A 22,544-nucleotide genomic window follows, 5' to 3' on the forward strand; every position below is an offset into this window, starting at 1 on the left:
CTTTAATAAAACTAGAATCCTGTACAAACACAAAGATAAACTAACAAGAGAAATCAGTGAAGCGTTTCATATTCATAAAAACATTGACTCATGCGTGAGCACCCCCTCTGTAACAGTTCATGACTGCGAACTAATGTATCTGGATTTAAGTGATTGATTTATCACTGTGGCTTTTGGTGTTGCGCACGTGCCCGTGGTTGTCAAATGAGTATATTTTGCGTGTTTTTTCTAATAAACTTTCAGTTGTTAGTCAGCGCCGGTCCTGTCGTCTTCTTCTTTCTTTGTCTCCCGTCTACGCGCTGTTATTCCCAGCAGAAATAACTAGAAGGATAAAAATGAGGTGGAGCTCATATGGCAGGTTTTCTCAGATCATGAATGGCAGTTTACCAATTTCCCTCAATAGAAAAGTGTACAACAGCTGTATCTTACCGGTACTCACCTACGGGGCAGAAACATGGAGGCTAATGAAAAGAGTACAGCTTAAGGGCAACGCAGCGAGCCATGGAAAGAAAAATTATAGGTGTAACGTTAAGAGATTGGAACCAGGCAGAGTGGGTGAGGGAACAAACGCAGGTTAATGACATCCTGGTCGAAATCAAGAGGAGTTAATGGGCTTGGGCAGGGCATGTGATGCGAAGGCAAGATAACCACTGATCCTAAAGGGTAACGGAGCGGATTCCAAGAGAAGGCAAGTGTAAGAGGGGGCGGCAGAAAGATGGTTAAGTGGGCGGATGAGATTAAGAAGTTCGCAGGCTAAGGGTGGGCGCAGCTGGCAAAGGAGAGGGTTAATTGGAAAGACATGGAGAGGCCTTTGCCCTACAATGGGTGTGGTCAGGGTGATGATGACTCTTAAAGGTGCACTAAAAAGGAATCTGAACTTGTCTTTTTACTGAGAAACTCGATCTACATGTTCTGATTTCCCTCATTTAAATCGGATTAAACGTCCCAGCTCCCGCCTTTTTTTTTTAATCAATGCTGAAGGTAGGAGGAGTCAACCAATGCGTGGAGTGCCTTTCAGCCAGTCCCGTGGCAAATTGCCACTCTGCCATCGGCGGAGTGATACATAAATCAGAATCCACGCGTATTTTTATTTCCGTGGGCCTAATTTGCGGCTGTGTTCTCTGCAACTGAAAGTATTTATGCATAGAAACCTAAAAAACAAAATAAAAGTGAAAACGAAGCCGCCACTGGACTGGCTGAAAGGCACTCCACACGTTGGTTGGCTCCTCCTACCTTCAGCGTCGATTTTAAAGAAAGGCAGGAGCCAGGAAGTTTAATCTGATTTAAATTGGGGAAATCAGCCGCACAGAACAATAATTTGAAGTTTCTAAGAATTCTCGGAACGTGTAGATCGAGTTCCCACGGTAAAAAGACACAACGCTGCTTTGTCGTTTTAAATGGCTACAGTGGTGAGGCCAGCCTTCCTCAAGAGCCGAAATGACAAAGAATGTAGAAGCAGCGTTTATATTGCGGTTTTTTTATTCTTCACGTGACTTATAACCACACTTTGCCGTTACAGTCATCATTCGGCTGTTGAAACCGAAACAATACGAGAAATAAATTTGATTATATATTATTCAGTGGTCATAAGAGAATACGATATGGTAATCCATGTATAATAATGCCTCGTGCATCATTACAAAGAAGAAAACACGCACTCAAAAGTTAAGTGTTAGTAGTCCTTTAAGCATCCGCCAAGTTTTTTGTTTTGGGAGGCGCCCACAGACACACCCGCTTTTTTTTCCTGACATGCGATCTGTGGGTTCGACTTAAATTCAAGTCAGCTCACAATCGTGTAAGTACGGTAGTTTTAATTCGCTTTGAAAATTGCAGAAAACAGATTGAAGTGCCATCTTGCGGTTTAGTATTGCCGTTATCAGTGTATCCCGTGAGTGGCCATATCTTGGTAAAATATTACTTATTAAATGCATAGTGTTACTTTCAGGAGTGTTTGTGATGTTTTACAATAGTTTATAATTGTGCGCTTCGATGGAAAGCAACATTGCCTTCACGTTGCCAATATATAGCTTTTAGCTTTTGCCACTAGATGGTGTCACAGCATTTTTAATTTATTGGTTGAAGCGGTAATCACAGTCCATTAAACGCCAACAAGGTGCATGTTAATTTGCCGATACAGCTTTGGGTGTGGAAACTCAAATAGATGGTACGAAAACTGCGTGTAGGTTGAGGCTTATATTAGTTTCCAGCACACCACTTTTACTGGCATGCAATCACCATCCCGCTCGCTAATCATGGTTTCTACATTGGAATACATAAAAACAGGCACATCCGCTGGTTGAAGCAGTCCCTGTAACGTTCTGCAGTGTGTCTTAGAAAACTGTTTTGGACGGGAAGTTTTCCATTGCACTGAAAACATGGGTGCTGAATATTCAGTTGTTGGCATCTTTAATATCGATCCATCCGGAGCCCTTTGTGAGCAGGCCGGTACTGTCATTGAGCCGTGAAACAGCACAGAGATGATGTATGGAGTAGTTGAACACGGTGGTGCTGCTGTGTGGGGATTGCAGGCTGTGTGAACATACATAAGGGCATGAAATTAGGATTGTGTAACTATTCCGTAATATTGAATATTTATCACCAAATTAAGTCCATTTCAGTTTCTTTAAGGAAAGTGACCACATGGGTAAACAATGTCCTGCAGATATAGTGCCCTCAGGTGAGCAGGACCTGCTGCTCCGCATCCTGATCGGATTAGACTTTTCAGTTTAAGGTCAGTATCTATGGCCACAACTATTCAGTGCCTGTTACAAGGTCACAGCTGACAGTGCTGGAACCAGGAGCACAAAGGTAGCTTAGGAACTGGCTAGTGTCTGCACAGACTTGGCTTTGTTAAGGAGAAACGCGGTCTTGAAATGGTAAAAAAAATGCCAAAATATTGATTTTGCAAAAATGGCATGCTCGGGTTCAATACGTAACTACCTAATAAGTGTCAAGATCAAATTCGACCTCCAACTACTAAAAAAATTGAGTGCAAATTACAGCAACATGTGGCAGAACTTTGCTCCCTCGCTTCCCACAACTTTGTTCCCGATGACAGCCGTTTCGGTTTTATTCGAAACCTTGCACTCTCCCCTGCTGTTGCTCACTGCTGTGAAATCGTTTTCAACGTTAGCATTCCACCATTTTCTGATACCTTTACAACGGCCTCCAAATCGCTGGCACACACACTTAAAATGCAATTTTCTCAGCTTCGTGTTTTTTGCCAACGTGGCTAGTGTTACGGAAGTTTTCATTATGTTTTTATGCTCCAGTTTCTATTAGGCTTATACCTTTATATTGAGAAACTATTGAGCTATGCTACTTTTTAATGGCTGAGTCGAACATATCAATTTTTGTGACCCATAATGTCGCTTAATTGTTTTATAATTATGCAAATTACACATATAACTGAACATTTTTATATGAAGATGTACCTCAACGATAAATTAAAATAGCATGACTCCAGATGGCAGGTCTGTGGCTACAGCTCCATTTCACCCCAACCAAAAAATATTCAATAAACTGTCTTAATGACCCATAAGAAATTAGCTAATTAAGCTTCAGTTATTTTCATGCAATTTTCACACAATGTGAAAATTGATTGAGACATACTGAAACCAATTATATTTTAGAAAACAGGAAGAAGAAATATATATACATTACGATATTGTCACCGACAAATGTAGCAGGAAGCGGGAAGCACAGTCATTTACTGGGGCGAGGCTCGCCGAACAGCCGTGCTCATTTGAGACAAAGAATACGCTCGGCCACGCGCTAGAAGACTAGGTTTTGCCACCAGGTGGCGCCGGCAGATTGTCAGCAGTATGGCATTGCCCCCTCCCTTCAAGAGGCATCGACCGCACATGCAGGGAAAAAATTAAAATATAGGTAAGGCAGAAAGTTAATGCCGCGAGTGTCTTCGTGGAATGGGGCTAACGGGAGTAATACGGCTTCATTCGCGCCATGTGCACTACTTCGGTCGTTGGTTGTCGAGAGGACCGGACCGTTCCTTGAGGGAGCACCTCATAGGTCACCACACTGAGGCGGCGTAACACCTGGTATGGACCTTAGTAATGGCGAAGGAGCTTCTCAGAGTACCCTTGCGAATGGATCGGGCTCCACGCCCAGACTTAGTCATCATCATCATCATCATCATCATCAGCCCTACTACACCCACTGCAGGGCAAAGGCCTCTCCCTGCGGAGGTAGTAACGCTCGGCGTCGCATTGTTGTTGGCGCCGGATTCGCTGTTGTGCAACTTGGCGAATGGCTTCACTGTCACGAACAAATTGGTCACCGCCCACGACAGAAGAGCGAGCAGGATCCGGAAGAAGCATGGCGTCCAGCATGGTCAAGGCTTCGCAACCCTGCACCAAATGGAACAGAGTGGAGCGCAGTGTTGTACGCGAACGTGATGTAAGGCAGTATCCAATCCAAGTTCCCATGGTCATCGCTGACATATATTGAAATCATATCGGCAATTATCCTGTTAAGCCGCACAGTCAATCCGTTGGTTTGCTGATGGTAAGCTGTAGTCTTGCGATGGCTGGTGCCACTGAGTCAAAGTACCTCGTTCGTAAGTGCTAACGTGAACGCGGTTCCCCTGTCATTTAATACAACTGTTGGGGCTCCGTGACGAAGCACAATGTTGTAAATCAAGAAATGTGCAACTTCGGCTGCGGTACCATGGGAAAGGGCCTTGGTCTCACAGTAGCAGCTAAAATAGTCTGTTGAAACAGCAATATACCGGTTACCCATGAAAGACGCCGGAAATGGACTAAGTCCATGCCAATCTGTTGAAATGGGAGGCGCGGGGGATCGATAGGCCGCAGGAGCCCGGCTGGTTTAGTCGGTGGCGTTTTCCAGCACTGACACTCACGACAGGTTCGTACGTAGCGGTGGACAACCGTAGCAAGCCTGTTCAGATCACATGAGGTGTGTGATATAATCGCTGCTTGTTGATTTTTCGTCGTTCCAACTCTTGAGGAGGCTTGCATAGGAGTTGATGTTAATTAAAACAAAAGAAAACAGCAATCACACCAGAATTTTTTTATGCAGCATTATGTGACGTGAGCGTGGCCAAACCTGTCATTTTGCTCTTGAGATTCAAACCGAAACAGCATGAGAGGAAAAAAATTATAAATTATCAACCACATGTTGGCCAAATCGACGTGGCTAATGTGCTGCACATCATTCTAAAGAGAGAAAACACAATTAGAATTTGGTTTCTCTACTCCTTTTGTGGATCTGTGACACACTCAAAGGAAAAATAAACACTTAAAAACTGGCAAGAAATGAGGAGGGGATATTTATGTGCAGCATAGTTGCAAAGCACCTTAGTGAACTAAGGCTGCACCAGCCTGTCTGCTTAGGTAAAGCCTGCTCATGCCTTCTGGCACTGTGAATTGTGCTATGCCTGCTCCTTGTATACAGGTGCCAGCTGGGCGAATTCAGTGCCATTTTTGTCTCAACAAGTGTCATTTTGATGGCAGTGTCATTCAGAATAGATATGAATGACAGTGGGAAAACCCAGTACATGAACCGAAGTACTGAACAGCATGCAGAGGTTTCCAACTGAGATTACTTTTCCACTTCCGAAAGGTTCTTGTCCTGACTTCCTCGGTAAATAAAAGCATTTTCACAACTGACATGTGTAAATATAGCTGCTCCCCTTGACTCTCGAATTCAGTGCCTGGAAGCATCTGCTCATTACCCATGGGCAAGTGCTTGGATCTGTTGTTAGTGTTCTGATTTCTGTGCTCATATTCTCTTCTCCTGCCCAGTGGGTTCACCGAGTCTGCGTTGTGTGAGAATAAATAAAATAAAATAGATGGCAAGTCATTATGAGCCGAGGCAAGCACACAGCACATCCTGTTACACAGAACAGTGGGATATGTGGTTAGCACACTTCCTGTGAACTGGAAAAAAGTATATGGGCATGTTAAGATAAGAACGGTAATCAAGGTCCCATGATCCATTTTTTGTTTTCAATTAAATTTTTATATGTGATGGGTAAATGTGTCCACACGAAGGAATTAACCTTAGTTTTGCAGGGAACATCGTAGTTTTCTCGGAAAAAAATTGTATGTCACAAGAGGTGGAGAATGTTGTTTTTGCCACTTCGCAAAGTTGCAAGTTTGGAGCATCACTGCATGCACAATAAATTGTTTCCGCGCATAAGTATTTTTTCAGTACCTCATTACAACTTGTATTATATGAACAAATAAAAAAACATTTTCTTGCTGTGTCAATCTTCTGAGTAAAATATCGCAAACTTCGCTTCCGGAGCTATGCGGTGCGAAAAAGGCACTTTTCAGGGCAGCCTTAGGGCAAAATGCGTAAAGATCTCCCGACTGAATATTTTTCTCTGTATTTTTCAGCTACTTTTAATCACTTCAGGCAAGTTTTGTAGCTCTACACTTGACCTATATTTTTCAATATGGCCTCAAAATTGGCAGAAGTTGAAAAACGTCAAAAAAGTGACTGACGAATTTAAAAAGAAACATCATCATCGAAATTTGTTAAAGTTTGCCTGAATAATCCTCAATACATGATAACTTTAAGGCACCAAAAATGTATTGCATTATATTGTTTTAAAGTATGAAAATAAATACAAAACAGACTTCATGATTTCAATCCCTGCGACTGCTCAGTATTACCTCTTGGGATGCGCAATCGTCAGAAGCTGGATTTAGTATTGTTTTTTTGTGGGTAAACTTTAAACGCTACAGCTGCTGAGTTCATAAGTGTAATTTGTAAGCGTTTTTTCTGTTCCCATCAAAGGTCTAGAGCTCCTATTCGCTTTCGTACTGTTCTAACAGTGGGACCTACATTACTGTAAGCATATTTTAACACGTTATTATGGAGTGACGTGTGTGTAGGGGTAGTTTATGCAAACAATTAATGCACCCGTCGCACTCTCAAGATGACTTTAACAGCTACTGCAGCTCCAGGGATGAACCGTGCTTGGCAGCCGCTCCTATAGCTATATAACACCGGGCGCGACCCTGAATTTCATAGCACCATGTGTGCCGCCGCCGCACCCAGACTTCAGCCTCCGCTATCATCTTTCCGTCGCAATGCACCGAACGCCTGGCAATTATGCCTCAGCCTTCAACCTTCGACCGAGATAGCCCTTGTGAGCGGATGTTGCTTGGATCTCTAGTTTTGTGTGTCGTTTTACAGGCCTGGTAGACCCGGTAGGGTCGTTTTTTGTAGTCACGTGATTTCTCTGCACTGGAACGCTCAGTCTCAGCTCGTATGCCAGACTGAAACAGCATCAGTGTCGACGGTGGCCAGCCTGTGTTAAAAATCCATTCATCTGTCCATATCCTTTTTTTTTGGAAAAGCAGCCCTGGGCCCAGCATCCGTCACCTGCTCTTTTGCCCCACGATTATGTCCGGAAGTGGTGAGCTTTTGCATTCATGAAGAAATTTCCGCGGCGAACGTTTTGTGCCGACTACTCAAAAAGGCACAAACAGAGAATTGAAAAAGGATGTAATTTTCACAGTCTAAAGACACTCAATGTCGCTGCTCTCAAAAAAGTCCTACTTCCTGAAGAAGCTCTCCGAGTACGAGAAAGTGACTTCATCTGTCAGAATTGTTACCGTCGGTTCAAGGAAGACATAGATAATATGCAAGCAGAGTCAACCAAAACATTAGAAGAATTCTGCCGAAATCGTAGAAAATTTAAACTCCAGTGTCAGCCTTACCTCCGAACTCTCGCCCCTAAAGCCACCGAGTGCTCTAAAGAAACGCCTCAGACTTTCCTGTGCAAAGCGAAAGCAGGAAGAGGTGGCAAGAGCATGGTGACGAAAATCCGATCGGGGATACAGGCAGCATATAATATCCCAGAGACTTCGTGTGCGTCAGAAGAAAATTGTGTGCAATGCAGCAGCTGGGAAGACAACCTACATGCTGCCTACAATAGGTGTACGTCCTTTCAAGAGCGTTGCCAGCTGCTGAGACTGCTACCACGCAACCTAACCGTGAAATATGTGCAGGAAGTTGTTCCGGAGGCAACGAGGTACGTTATCCAAAAATCAAAGAAAATGGTGGATGAAGAAGGCGTGTGGTCAACAGAGGAGAGATATACAAGACGGAAGGCATTACCACCGTTCTAGAATATTACACCATGGATGAACTCGATTGCTTTAAACAGGCTCCGAACAAAAAGGATGTTGTGCGAATCGAAAAGGAGGTGGAGAAAGAATGGATACCTAAACGCTTCATGACGTGGTCCTTGCGGGAAGCATTCCGCCTCTACAAGCAAGCTCACCCTGCCTCCCAGGTTGGCCTCACAAAATTTATATCCTTGCATCCTAAGTGGGTGAAATGCTCACCACAGTGGCAAGTGTGTGTTTGCGTGTGCTGTGCAAACTTTCAGTTGTGCCTCGTGGGACTGCAGAACGCGTCCGGAAGGTCGCTTTTTCCCGAAGATATGCAGAGTCTCTGCATATGCCAGGAACCTACTGCGTCGTGTTTCCTCAGAAATTGTGAGCACTGTCCATAAGATGGCATTTTCACTTTGGAAAATTTTGAAATTAGCAGCGAGGACGAGGTGTTGATTGCTTCATGGGAATACGGTGAGCTCGTTAAAAAAACTCTGACCGCTTCATCATTTATGAGAGAATTTCTAAGAATGACCGTGAAATGGATTCCCCACAACTATATTAGATCTGTGCAAGCAAGAGCAATACATGAAGAAAAACCCAGCTGCAAGAGAGGTGTAATTGTTTTGCATTTTGATTTTGCCGAAAACTGGACAGTTGTGCTTCCAGACGCAGTACAAGTGTACCATTGGCAGAATAAGCAGGTCACCGTGTTTACCTGCGTCGTCACGTCAAGAAAATCGACTCGGAACTACGCCGTTATTTCCGACAATAGGTCTCATGATTCAGCTCATGCATGCTTGGCTCTGTCGAAAATCAAAGCACACCTCGAAGACAACGCGCCAATCTACACCAAGATAACATATGTGAGCGACGGGACTCCCGCTCACTTCAAGAATCCGTTTCATGAGCTACATGACGCAGTGAATGTCAAGAGACGAAATGGATGTTTTCGGCCACTGAACACGGCAAAAATGCTTGCGACGGTGTTGGTGGGCTTGTGAATCATCGAGCATCACACCACAACTTGCGGAAGCCTGCAAGTGAGGCCATACAAACGGCCAGCTGCTTTGTAGACGCAATTCAAGAAACGCTAAAGAACGTCACCATCCTGGAGCTCCCACAGAGGGAGCTTGCAGACTTTTGCGAAACGAAGAAGGAAGAATGGAAAACGGCAAAGAAAGTGCCTGGAGTTCAGACGCTCCATATGTGGAAGTAAACAAATGAAGGCGTGGCCTCCACCGCTGCATCGGAATAGAAGAGACTGTGATCTGGTTTGTACTTCGTGCTGGACGATATACTGTGCACATATCGACATCAACTGCTGCCGTTTATTTCTTGTTACGATTTTCTGAGTTGCATCATCATCATCATCATCAACCTTACTACGCCCACTGCAGGGCAAAGGCCTCTCCCATGTCTCCCATGTCTGATTACGCAATGCCTATATGACTGCTGAGGTTTCCACAGAGTCGAATGCTTTCTCGTAATCAATGAAAGCTATATATAGAGGTTTGTTATATTCTGCGCATTTCTCTATCACCTGATTGATAGTGTGAATATGATCTATTGTGGAATATCCTTTACGAAAGCCTGCCTGATCATTTGGTTGATTAAAGTCTAACGTTGCCCTGACTCTATTAGCGATTACCTTAGTAAATACTTTGTAGGCAACGGATAGTAAGCTGATCGGCCTGTAATTTTTCAAGTCCTTGGCGTCTCCCTTCTTATGAATTAAGATAATGTTTGCATTCTTCCAAGCTTCTGGTACAGTCGAGGTCATAAGGCATTGCGTATACAGGGTGGCTAGTTTTTCTAGCACGATGTCCCCTCCATCCTTCAACAGATCTGCTGTTACCTGATCCTCCCCAGCTGCTTTTCCCCTTTTCATTGCTTCTAAGGCTTTCTTTACTTCATCTTTCGTTACTGCGGGATGACGCATTGCTGTGCACTGCTGTCTTTCTCATTAGCGCTCTGATTACATTGGCTACTGTACAGGTCAGTGTAGAACTCTTCGGCTACGTTAACTATCTTATCCATATTGCTAATGACATTGCCCTGCTTGTCTCTTAATGCATACATCTGGTTTTTACCTATGCCTAGTTTCCTCTTCACTGTTTTTAGGCTACCTCCGTTCTTTATAGCATGCTCGATTCTCTCCATATTAAACTTCCTTATGTCGGCTACCTTGCGCTTATTTATTAACTTTGATAGCTCCGTTAGTTCTATTCTATCGGTAGTGTTAGATGCCTTCATGTTTTGGCGCTTCTTAATCAGATCTTTCGTCACCTGAGATAGCTTCCCGGTATCTTTTCGAACTGTCATACCGCCTACTTCTACTGCGCACTCCGTAATTATTGATGTCAGGTTATCGTGCATTGAATGAACATCAAGATCATCTTCCTCAGTTAAAGCCGAGTATCTGTTTTGCAGCGCTATCCTAAACTCCTGTGCTTTACCTCTTACGGCTAACTCGTTAATGAGTTGCAATCTGCACATAAAGTGGCATCCCATTTGTAAATTGCATCCCTATTGAAACTCCTCCTGATTAAAAACCTTGCAGATAAATTGTTCCTCTCAGAAGACGATGTTCTGTCTCCTGACAGTGCCCTGTAGAACCACTGAACACAGAGGTAAACAGATGCTGGTACGGAAATGTCAGCTTCAGAAACACATTAATATTAATTTTTATGTATAAAAATTTTTCTAAGAACCGAGAAATGATCTAATATTTTTAAACAATCGATTACATACCAGTGTACCTTACGATGATAAATTAGAGAATACAAAAAAAAAAAACGTTTGACCGCCAGCAGCCAGTTCTTGCGACATCAAGTGAAATAGCGAATTTATTCCCATTTTGACGCATTAAGAACGCCGCTAACAAGCGAGTAGAAGCTGTACAAACATTCAGGATGGTTCGCATATTGTGGTAAATGAAATGTAACCACGTTCAGTGAGTGCTAAATAAAATTTCTGACAGTTACTATTTCTAAGAGGCAGTAATAAGCAATTCTAGATAACAAAAAAAAACATGAACTCAGTTTTGTAGTTATTTTCATACTTTAAAACAAAATAATGCAACACTTTTTTGGTGCCTTAAAATTATGAAGTATTGAGTATTATTAAGGCAAATTTTAATAAATTTTGATGATTTTTTTTTAAATCGAAGCCAAATTTGTCACTTTTTCGACGTTTTTGAACTTGGCCAATTTTGAGGCCATATTGAAAAATATTTAATTGAAAACAAAAAAAATTTAATTGAAAACAAAAAATGGCCATGGGACCTCGATTACTGTTGTTATCTGAACATGCCCATATATATATATCCTGTTTATAATCCCAGCTGGTTCCCTGAAGTTGTTTTCATGGTCATATTCTAAAGACACGTACAGATCTGTAGAAGCGGTCTTTGTGAGCATTTGAGTCAAATTTAAAACCTCTGTGTGTACCCTGTAATTTACAAAATGAGATTGCTGCTCACAACCTCACCATGCATACTTGCACCTCTGATGTAGAGTGGGGCAAGCTTTCAATGGGTGTAACATGGGCAGAACAGGGCATGGCAGATGCTGACCTGTTTTCTTTGTTCCTGATGCATGAAGGGGCAGAGGAGGAGTGTCATTCGATAGAGCCCCTGTTCGTCAGGTTCCTTTGTCGGCAACTGTGAGTGAAAAATCCCCAGAGAAGTAACCCATGTCTTGTGGCATGATCACAACCAAATGGTGCTGAGCAAACTGTAGCAGTTGATGATCGGATGCGAGAGGTTATTCAGGAAGAGCACAAGCCCCTGCCATAACTTACCCGCTGTGTGAGGAGGACTCCCAGAGGTCTGTGAATGTAAAGTATAAAACCACCAATTTTGTTGCATATATGGCATTACTCTGGTGACACTGTTGCATCATATATCCTCAAGGCATCATTGCATCATATATCCTCCATTTTTTTTATTTGCTGATATCTTTGGCGTTATTGAGGCTAGCTTAAAAATTTTTGCAGTGCTGTGTCGAGTGACGGAATACCGATTGCTTGTGTGCTTTGCCGAATCTTGTTTTGATATTCTGGAAGAGCTCATGTGAAGATTCCCTATTTCCTTTAGGCTTGGTTTTAGATGGAAATTCCTGTGGATGTTGCAGGTTGTCGGATGGCCGGCCCGTGCCTCCACCCAAGCCAAGCCGCCCACGGCCGTGGTCAGGGGCATCCGAGGAGCCACCACCTTACGGTGGCCCCTACCTCAACCTGCCACCACGCTCGGCTCTCGACCTGTCCAACCGAGAGCATCGGGGCTCAGCATTCGAGCTGTACCGCAAGCCAGAGCCACCCCGACCACCTCCTGCCCTGTAGCTGTTGTCCTGCTTACGCAGAGTGTGTTGTGGTGCCACCACTGAATGGACAAGGTTAACAAAAGTGCTCGTGCAATCATTGCCATCTTCCGGAGCCGTCTGTGTCCAAAAAGTTGTATTGCATTTCATCTGCAGGAATAGATCCTGTGCTGCCAGTTTTCTTTTTTGGCTGGTAGCTGGGCAAAACGTGCTCTTTTTCTTGCCGTTGCACCACATTGTGGCTCTTTCTGGAAGAGCAGGAACACTCCGCCTTGTCTGCTGCCAATTGACACGAAATGTGTTCTTTGATTCCATAAGTAATTAACCCTGTAATGCCCGGCAAATGATCTGTGATACGCAGTGTGAAAAGTCATTTCTGCTCATAGAACTATGTGGATTGCTGAAAGAAACGGTTTTTCCAGTAGGCTAGGAGCTGCAGAAAAGACATTTGTGGAGAAGCTAACCCCAATAGCAGAGCAGCATAAAATTTCTGTGGTCTCAATCCTTCATTCTTCAGCAGTATTGAATTTAGCTCACAATTAGCTGTATGTGTCTGGTTTTTTGTCCTGATCAAAATTAGCTGAATTTACTGGTGCTGTAATCATCTCTTTCTTCATAAATCTGCCAGCTTTTCACATTTCTGCCATGAAAGGACCAATATATAGTGACGCAAACCTGGAAGTTCGTAACTTTATGTGACATTTTGAATGCCTGGGCATTACAGGATTAAAACTTGTTTTCCAAGTGATACTTCGTAAAGCAGCAGCATGCGTGACTACACAAGAAAATAGCTTTTGTAAAGTTCTGCTTCTGCCCTTAATGCATACTTGCATGAACAAGAAGAAAAACAAGCCACTGCTGCCCTGGAGTGCTGAATGTCAGTATGCATGAATCTGTCGAACATTTTCAAGAGCACTTGCACAAGACATCCGAAAGAGTCAAAAACATGCTGTGTTAGACAAGTACAAAATGCCTATTTCGAAGCAATTACCCATTGTATTTGAAAGCAGTGCGCTGATTTCCAGGGACATTTGTGTTGATTGGCATGGGGTTGCATTTACCGTTTGTCACAGTAAGCTAATGGAAGGTGTCAAAATTAAGTACTTGTGAAACTTTTCCATGTTGAGTGACAGCTGTCAGTTGTGCCTACAAATTTAATAGTAGCAGTTTGCTATTGAATTGTTGGTCTGAATCTTGTTTGTACTTGACAGCTCCACGAATGATTAAATAAAAAACAATAAACAAATTGCACACCTTACTTTCTTATATGCATGGCAGGATATTCTAACGAGGTGAACATTAACCACGTCGAAAAATTGATGTTCTTGATAGAACACAAATGTCACTGATGTTTTGTTTTCCTGATTTGTTTCGTCCGACTAATGAGGCAAATACTGACACTGCAGTGTGCAATTGGAGCAGCAGCATGTGCAGTGCACAAAGGGCAGGGGCAGCAGCATGCTTGCATGTGGACGAGGCATTGCAAGAAGGCCACTCTCTGCTCAAGTTGATCATAATGCTTCAGTCTTTCCAAGGCAAGTGTGCATTTTTCTAGTTTGTACTGCAGTATGGCAGCTCTTTATTTATGCACAACTGCGCTGTGGTTCCTTTTCTGTTGCTGTGCTTTTCAAGAGCATGGTTTGTTTGGTGGTAACCAGTGCTGCTAGAAGCGTCCACCATGGTGGCAGCAAAACATTACATTTAATTCTGCAGTTCAAATAAACCATCCGTAAAATGCCCTTTCATTTTTTTTAACCTCTCTGAAATGTTACAAAACAAATCGGATGTAAATGTTAAGGACAAAAAAAAATAGAAAAGATACAATCTGCGGCAAAACTCCTGGCAACAATCTTTCCCAGTCCACCTGGTTTATGGAAGAGTTCCTAGCTGGTTCCAGATAGAACCACCTGTTCATAAACCAGAGGGGCTGGGAAAGATTTTAAGGATAGCCTGCAGGACCAAGCGCATCTGCCCATACAGAGTGGGACCAGCTTCAAATCCCAGCTTCAAATCCCGCTCGAAAAGCAGTGACTGGCTTACAGGTTTATAGGGGTTTAACGTCCCAAAGCAACTCAGGCTATGAGAGACGCCGTAGTGAAGGGCTCTGGAAATTTCGACCACCTGCGGTTCCTTAACGTGCCCAGACATCGCACAGTACACGGGCCTCTAGAATGTTGCCTCCATCGAAATTCGACAGCCGTGGCCGGGATCGAACCCGTGTCTTTCGGGCCGGCAGCCGAGCGCCATAACCACTCAGCCACTGCGACGGCTGAAAAGCAGTGACTAAAGCAACAGCAAAGCACTTCAATATACACAACTTGCATGTGAAACTCTATACACTCAGAGTCAATACTGCATGAGCTCACTTTATATATCCCCCCCATTATGGATATTGCAAAGCCGTTAGCCAGATCGTAGAACGATTCCTTCTTGATTTGTCTTTTTCCAGTTTCTACATACTTCTACAATCTCCTTCTTTTCCGTTGAATTAATCTCGTTCTGCGCTTTGTTTCTTGCATACTTAGTTTCCTACTCTTTTTCCACTGTCGAATTTCTATAGAGGCAAAATTCTAGACGCCCATGTACTATGCGATGTCAGTGCACGTTAAACAACTCCAGGTGATCGAAATTTCCTGAGCCCTTCACTACGGCGTCCCTTATAGCTTGAGTCACTTTGGGACGTTAAACCCCTATAAACCTAAACCTTTTCCGCCACCGTGAGTCAACGCCACTTCTGTCATCATCATCAGCCTGACTACACCCACTGCAGGGCAAAGGCCTCTCCCATGTCTTTCCAATTAACCCTGTTCCTTGCCAGCTGCGCCCACCCTATGCCTGCAAACTTCTTGATCTCATCCGCCCAGGTAACGTCCTGCCGCCCCCTGCTACGCTTACTTTGTCTTGGAATCCACTCCGTTACCCTTAAGGACCAGCGGTTTTCATGCCTTCGCATTACGTACCCTGCCCAAGCCCATTTCTTTCTCTTGATTTCGACTAAGATGTCTAACTCACGTGTGTTTCCTCATCCACTCTGCCCGCTTCCAATCTCTTAATGTTATACCTATCATTTTTTTTTCCATGGCTCGCTGCGTTGTCCTTAACGCTGAACCCTTTTCTTAACCTCCATGTTTCTGCCCCGTAGGTGAGTACCGGTAAGACACAGCTGTTGTACATTTTTCTCTTGAGGGATATTGGTAAACTGCCATTCATGATCTGAGAGAACCTGCCATAAGCGCTCCAACCCATTCTTATTCTTCTAGTTAGTTCCCTCTCATGATCCGGATCCACGCTCACTACCTGCCCTAAGTAGATGTATTCCCTTTCCACTTCAAGCATCTCGCTGCCAATTGTGAACAGCTGTTCCCTTGCTAGAGTGTTGTACATTACTGTGGTTTTCTGCATGTTAATTTTTAGACCCACCGTTCTGCTCTGCCTGTCTAACTCATTGATCATGATTTGCAGTTCACCTCCTGAGTGACTCAGCAAGGCAGTATCATCAGCGAATCACAGATTATTTAGGTATTCTCCATTAACTCTTATCCTCTCTGTTCCCAATTCAGGCCTCGAAATACCTCCTGTAAGCAGGCGGTGAATAGCATTGGTGAGATTGTGTCCCCTTGCCTGATGCTTTTCCTTATTGGAATTTTATTGCTGCCTTTATGAAGGACCATGGTAGCTGGGCAGTAGTTATAGATATCTTCCAGTATTTTCTCATAACACTCATACATCCCGATTCTGAAATGCCTGCATGACTGCTGAGGTTTCCACTGAGTCAAATGCTTTCTCGTAATCAGTGAAAGCTATATATAGGTGTTGCTTAATTTGCACGTTTCTATATCATGTCATTGATAGTGTGAATATGGTTAATTATCAAGTATCCTTTACAAAAGCCTGCCTGATCATTTGGTTGATTAAAGTTAAAATTGTCTTTATTGCATTAGTTATTACCGTAGTAATTACCTTGTGGGCAACGGCAGTGCGAGTTAGTGACATCCTAGTCAAAATCAAGAAGAAGAAATGGGCTTGAACAGGGCATGTAATGCGAAGGCAAGATAACCGCTGGTCTTTAAGGGTAACAGAGTAGATTCCAAGAGAAAGTAAGCGTAGCAGAGGGCGGCAGAAGGTTAGGTGGGCAGATGAGAGTGAGTAGTTTGCAGGCAAAGGGTGGGTGCAGCTGGCAGAGGACAGGGTTAATTGGTGAGACATGGGAGAGGCATTTGCTCTGCAGTGGGTGTAGTCGGCCTGATGATGATGATGATAAGGCAATGGACAGTAAGCTGATCGGTCTGCAATTTTTTAAGTCCTTGACGTTTCCTTTGTTATAACTGAAGATAATGTTAACGTTTTTCCAAGCTTCTGGTACGTTCGAGTTGAGGGTGGCTGCTTTTTCTAGCACAATCTCCCTACCGTCCTTCAACAGATCCGTTGTTACCTGATCCTCCCCGGGTGCTTTTCACTTTTCCGTTGCTCCTAAGGCTTTCTTTGCTTCCTCTTTCGTTGCTGACAGGATGTCCCATTGCTGTGCGCTGCTGCCTCTCTCATTAACGTTCTGATTATATTGACTGCTGTATATATTTCTGTAGAACTCTTCGGCTACTTTAACTATCTTATTCATATTGCTAATGACAATGACCACTTTGTCTCTTAATGCATACATCTGGTTTTTACCTATGCCTTCACTGCTTTTAGGCTACCTCCGTTCGTTAGAGCATGCTGGATTAAATTTTGCGACGCCAGCTAGCTTGCACTTATTAACTTTGATGGCTCTGCTAGTTCTAGTCTGTCCATAGGGTTAGGTGCTTCCATGCTTTGGCGTTTCTTAATCAGATCTTTCGTCTCTTGAGATAGCTTGCCGGCATCCTGTTGAGCCATCCTAGCACCTACTTCTACTGCACACTCTGTAACGATAACTGTGTGATTATTGTTCATTGTTCGAACATTAAGATCGTCTTCCTCAGCTAAAGCTGAATATCTGTTCTGCAGTGAAATCCTGAATTCCTCTACTTTCCCTCTTACCGCTAACTTTTTCATGGGCTTCCACTTCACTGATTTCTTGTACCCTCTTCAAGTCTAAGCTAATTTGAGACCTTACCATTCGCTGGTCGCTACAACGCACCTTTCCGACGACCTCCACATCCTGCACAATGGCAGGGTGAGCGCGTAGTATGAAGTCAATTTCAGCTTTAGTCTCATCACTGCGGCCCTTCCACGTCCACTTCCTGAGGACCTCCACATTCTCCACAATGCCAGGGTGAGTGCGTAGTATGAAGTCTGCTTCATTTTTAGTCTCGCTGTTGGGGCTCTTCCACGTACACTTCTTGTTCTCTCGTTTCCGTAAGAAGGTATCCATTATCCCTAAATTATTCTTCTCTGCAAACTCTACCTATAACTCCCCTCTGCTATTCTTAGAGCGTATGCCACAGTCAACTACGTGCTGCCTGGTCTCCAGCCTGCTTCTCCCCTACCTTCGCACTGAAGTCACCCATTAGTACACTGTACTGTAAATTTACTTTGTGCTGATTCCACGTCTTCATAGAAGCTTTCAACGATCTGGTCATCATGGCTGGATGTAGGCGCTTAGGCCTGCACCACTACTATCTTTTGCTTCTTATTAAGCCTAATTACGATATTTGCCACCCTCTTGTTAATACTATAGGACTCGTCTAAGTTTCCAGCTATATCCTGATTGATTTGGGAATCCACACCCAATTCTCATCTGTCTGCTAATCCACAATGGCACAGTATGTGCCCAACCTTTACTATGGTGTACGCCTCATCTGACCTCCTAACCTCACCCTATGACATCCCATTTAAAGCCCGCTAGTTCCTTGAACAGCATTGATAGGCTAACCCCCACTGGTTCAGTTTCCAATGGCGACCTGTCTGAAGCCAGAGATTCCTAGCACCGTCCGCTGTGTCAGAGGACTGACCGCCGCCTTGGTTCGTGGGCGTTCATATAATATTTTTATGCAGTCAAGAGTATGACGGAATTCCGTCTGGACAAGAGGATACATTTAAAAAAAACACAGAGATGCCAACGAGTAAAATGAAATTTGATGTTGACGTTTCGGCGCCCAGAACGGGGGCCTTGTTCACAATGGAATCACCAAAAATGTTCATCTTAAAAGCTAGAGTGGTCGCCACAAGGATTGCGCGTAAATCGGGTTAAGATTACGCTCGTTGTTATTAGGCGTGTGTGACGTCTGTACCACCAGAAATTCAAGCTGAAGCCCTGATGTCAGTTTTTCTAAAGACACCAGCGTAGACCCCATCCATAAAAGGAAAAGCATTTGAACCATTTGAGTTTCCAACTGGTTCTAATGCCGGAACCAGAAGGATATCCGGTTTTCTGCTGATTGTTGTGGTTCCACTAGGACACTAACTGCTTGTTCCAGCAAGTGACCTGATGGTTTTCTGCAGTCGTGCATTCTCTCTGCCCTACTCTTCATCCCTTGTCTTTCATGAACGGCAGGAAAATTGCATTTCAAGACTGTTGACTAATATCTCGAGAACGTGGTTAAATATTGTTTAAGGCAACAAAGTTGACCTCCTTTGTACCTACCATTGCAACCTTGGCCTCAAAACCAGTAACTATAAAGTGCATTAACCAATTTTGTTCATTATAGGACTTGTGGTTCTGAACCAAAGAAATTACAGTGAAGATGGTATCATCACTGCAGCTTTCTTTTTCTTCCTTCAGAAAAATACAGCTTATGATCTCTTAAATCAAGCTTAACAACGCTTGCAGTTGTTCTTGGCAAACGTGCCATCAGGTAGCAAAAGGCAAAGAGACCAACATATAGATGATGAGCATGCAGGAAGTGTATAACACAAATTCTTTTGTGTGATGAGTGTCCACAAAGAACTGAAAACAGCTGTATTCGAAAGCAGTTGTCAGGACTGAAATGGCCAAGTCTGTGAGCCATACTTTATTTAAGCACAGCTGAGGACATTTCTGTTGGCAGAAACACACCTTCATGAGAATTGGGCCTAAATGGTGCCACACATGATCGTAAATCTCGAATCATCCGGTATTGTTCGACAGCCAGACAACTCGTGCACTGTGGAGGAAAAAACTGAATAAGGCTGTCCACTAGTGGCGATAAGTAACAGTGTTAGAAAATAAACGTGACAAAACTCTTAAAAATACTATAGCCGTGCTAGCTAAAATAGAATATATTAGCTGAAAACGGACACTGCATAACCAGTGTTCATGAGCGAAGTTCTATGAAACGTGGATACGGTCTTTTGACATCGAGTAATTGTAGAAATACTGTCACAGTTCAATAATATTGCACCTTGCCTGAAACTATATGGATCAAGCATGACGCTGATGAAAGCTTACCAAAAACAACCACCTGTGTGTGCCACCATTTTTCATTTTATTTATTTTGTAGGGCGGTTTCTTGGCACGTTGAGAGCACTAGCGATGAAGACCCTAGCGCATGTAACCTAAGAACTAGCGAGGCAAGAGATCGGGGCACAAGCGGCAGCTTAGAGGTGTGCGCCGATCGGCGTGTCGCCGCCAACGTTTTCACTCGGCGCGATGGCGCACCCTCTGAATATGAATATATTTGTCCCCGCAAATCTAGCTGCGTTCGAGATTTGGTTTTGTTTTGTTTGATTATTTTGCCTGTCTGAGGCATATAATCATGTCAAAGAGTCATCATGCCAAGTGTGTTGCAAGGAATCAACACAAAACAAACAAAAGCAATCCTGCTCTCCGCGCGTCTACGCATGCGTATCGTCACCAGACAACGTAACGTGGCATTCCGAAACTTCAAAAGCGCAAAATGGCGCAACGAGGAGAAACAATGGGTGCGTTCCAATTCTTTAGTAGAGGTCCAACAAGACGTCTAGTGTGACGTCTAGGAAGCAGTCTATGTGTCCACATATTGGAACTTGTCCACTGCTCATGCCGCCTCGCGGCATAAAAATGTAACTAAAGCTTATGGACAGTTATACTGCAATTTTTCTTCAAATCCGCAATGACGATCATTAAAAAGGCATTTTCAACAGTTGGCACATTTGCAATAATTTTACGCGTAAATCAGACTGGTGGCAGCGCCTAACGGTTAGTCTACTTGTAGCAGACGGTAGTGTCCGCTCTCCGAAGACGATGCTAAAGACATATGCCATTATATTTTATTATTGTCACTATTGTTGTTTTTGTCCTAGAGAGGATAACGCTTCTCAAACATGCTCGTCCAGCATGTAAGCATAAAAAAGATTACGAAAGACGGTAAACAAAATTAAAATATGCAAAAGGTGATACTGCAACAGAAAAGCACATGCGTGCCTTAAAGGGACTATGCAATAAATTAAGATTACGTAAAGCGAACGAGAGAGATGCATTTCATTACTTGTCACCCCAACGCAAGAATTTTTAAGCTAGCATCATTAACAACGATGATATAAACGATTAAAAATAACACTCCTCTCCCCCCTCAACTCGTACATGCGGGGTGCCAGACAAAAATAAAGAAAACAGCTCTGGGACTGGGCCCCGCCCATCAATACGTCATCCGCTGACGTTCCTTTTGCAACTTCCGGTTGTCCCTCCTAGCACCCCAGCAGCAGCGTTGGCGGCGTGATTGCGGCGCACGTCGGGTTTCTTTGCTTGTCGTCTGTTGTAGTTAGCAGTAATGGACCCGGACCTCGAGGTGCGACTGCTCGCTCTTGCGGCCGCGATGGGCATCGAGCCCTGTGCATTCACGCCGTACCGGCTGAACGCCAGCGACGACAGTAGCGACTCGGCAAGCCACTGCGAGTGGCTCCGGAACTCCCGACAGAAGGAGGCGACAGAGGAAAATTGAAACCATATGCGCGAAGGCAATGCTGTGGCTCGTGCTTGCCCGAGAGGGTCGCACGGCAGCACGAGCAGACGATTTTCACGGCTACCGGAAGTGTGCCCGTGACGTCGTGGCTGCCGTGGCTCCAGCGAATGACAGCGTGTGGTGGCCTGGTGACTTCATGGGTAGAGTATCTTTTTTTTTCACGTCTTCTTTTTTTGTGCCTGTTGTGTTTTGCTTAATAATAAGCTTCCACAAACGTGCCTAATTATAAACTTTTAAACCTTATTTCGACATTTAGTTATTTTTTAGACTATAGTTCAATTACATTTACCGTCGGCACGGTGGTAAATGCGTTTACCACGTGACCATGCTCAATTGCCTTGTCAAGGCCTTGGCTCATCGCCATTTATCCCAGCTGGTCACCGAACGATCTCCCTGAGCAGATTTTCTCTTACCCAGCTGCTGTTTCCATCGCTAAGATGGAAAACCAAAGTTCGAGCAGCGCGGAATGCCTTGCTGCGGGCTCCGCTGAACAAGATAAGTATCTGTGTCCGGTGTGCAATGCTGTGTTCACATTTGAAAGTGCACGGAGGCGGCACGTGCGAAAACAGCACCCTGATGTCGCCGACTCGTTGGTTCCCAATTGTAGTGCTTTGTTTGAATGTGATGTTTGCTGTAATGTTGCGTTTCCCCACCGTGGTGGCCTCTTGCGGCACCACGAACAGGCCCACGGGTTTGTGCCGAGGCGCATCAGGCTTGAGTTCTCTTCCTTAACAGGTGAAGTATAAACGAGATCTCCTTATTGTGCAGGCACCGTTTTCTGTCATGGGGTTGCAGTATGGGCTCCGTGCGCTGGTATTGTGGCGCCAGCAGCAACCACATCGCCAGCGCCGCCTCGTGGCACTCCCCGCGTTAACCAGACGCTCAGTCATGGCCTGTCTCTCGAAGGGAGAGTGCGCGCGCCCCCCTCGATACTGGCCGTGGTGGCCCTGCGCCGCATAGCAGACGCGCACTGACCGCGATGCCATTCTAAGTCAACACCTTCTCTGCGGATTTCAACGCATTGAAAGCCTTGACACCACCACTGCTGCATTTCGTTTCAATTGCTTTCAGGTTGGGCTGATCACTGATTCCGAGCAACCATGATTGTGTTGCAGTCCCGAAGGCACTGCAATATCTGGCAGCGCAGTTGAGCTTATTGAGATTAATTAAGTACCTTTACAGTTTGAGAAACAAGGCCCCGACCCAAATAATGAAATCAGCTATGTAATTTACATCTACTGTGACATCAACTATGTGAATGGTCGGCTAGAAAT

General features: G+C 44.2%; 1 protein-coding gene across 1 annotated transcript in view; it reads left to right on the forward strand.

Annotated features, from left to right (window-relative positions):
* Window positions 1-14,172, forward strand: part of LOC144095630 (tight junction protein 1-like) — a 432,906-nt gene extending 418,734 nt beyond the window's left edge. The window contains exon 22 of the mRNA XM_077629302.1: window positions 12,248-14,172. Within this exon, the coding sequence (XP_077485428.1) occupies window positions 12,248-12,455 (208 nt within the window). The 3' untranslated portion in view covers window positions 12,456-14,172. The remainder of the gene's footprint in view (window positions 1-12,247) is intronic.
* The last annotated feature ends 8,372 nt before the right edge of the window (window positions 14,173-22,544 follow it).

This window comes from Amblyomma americanum, chromosome 6 (assembly GCF_052857255.1).
Source record: "Amblyomma americanum isolate KBUSLIRL-KWMA chromosome 6, ASM5285725v1, whole genome shotgun sequence".
Classification (NCBI taxonomy): domain Eukaryota; kingdom Metazoa; phylum Arthropoda; class Arachnida; order Ixodida; family Ixodidae; genus Amblyomma; species Amblyomma americanum.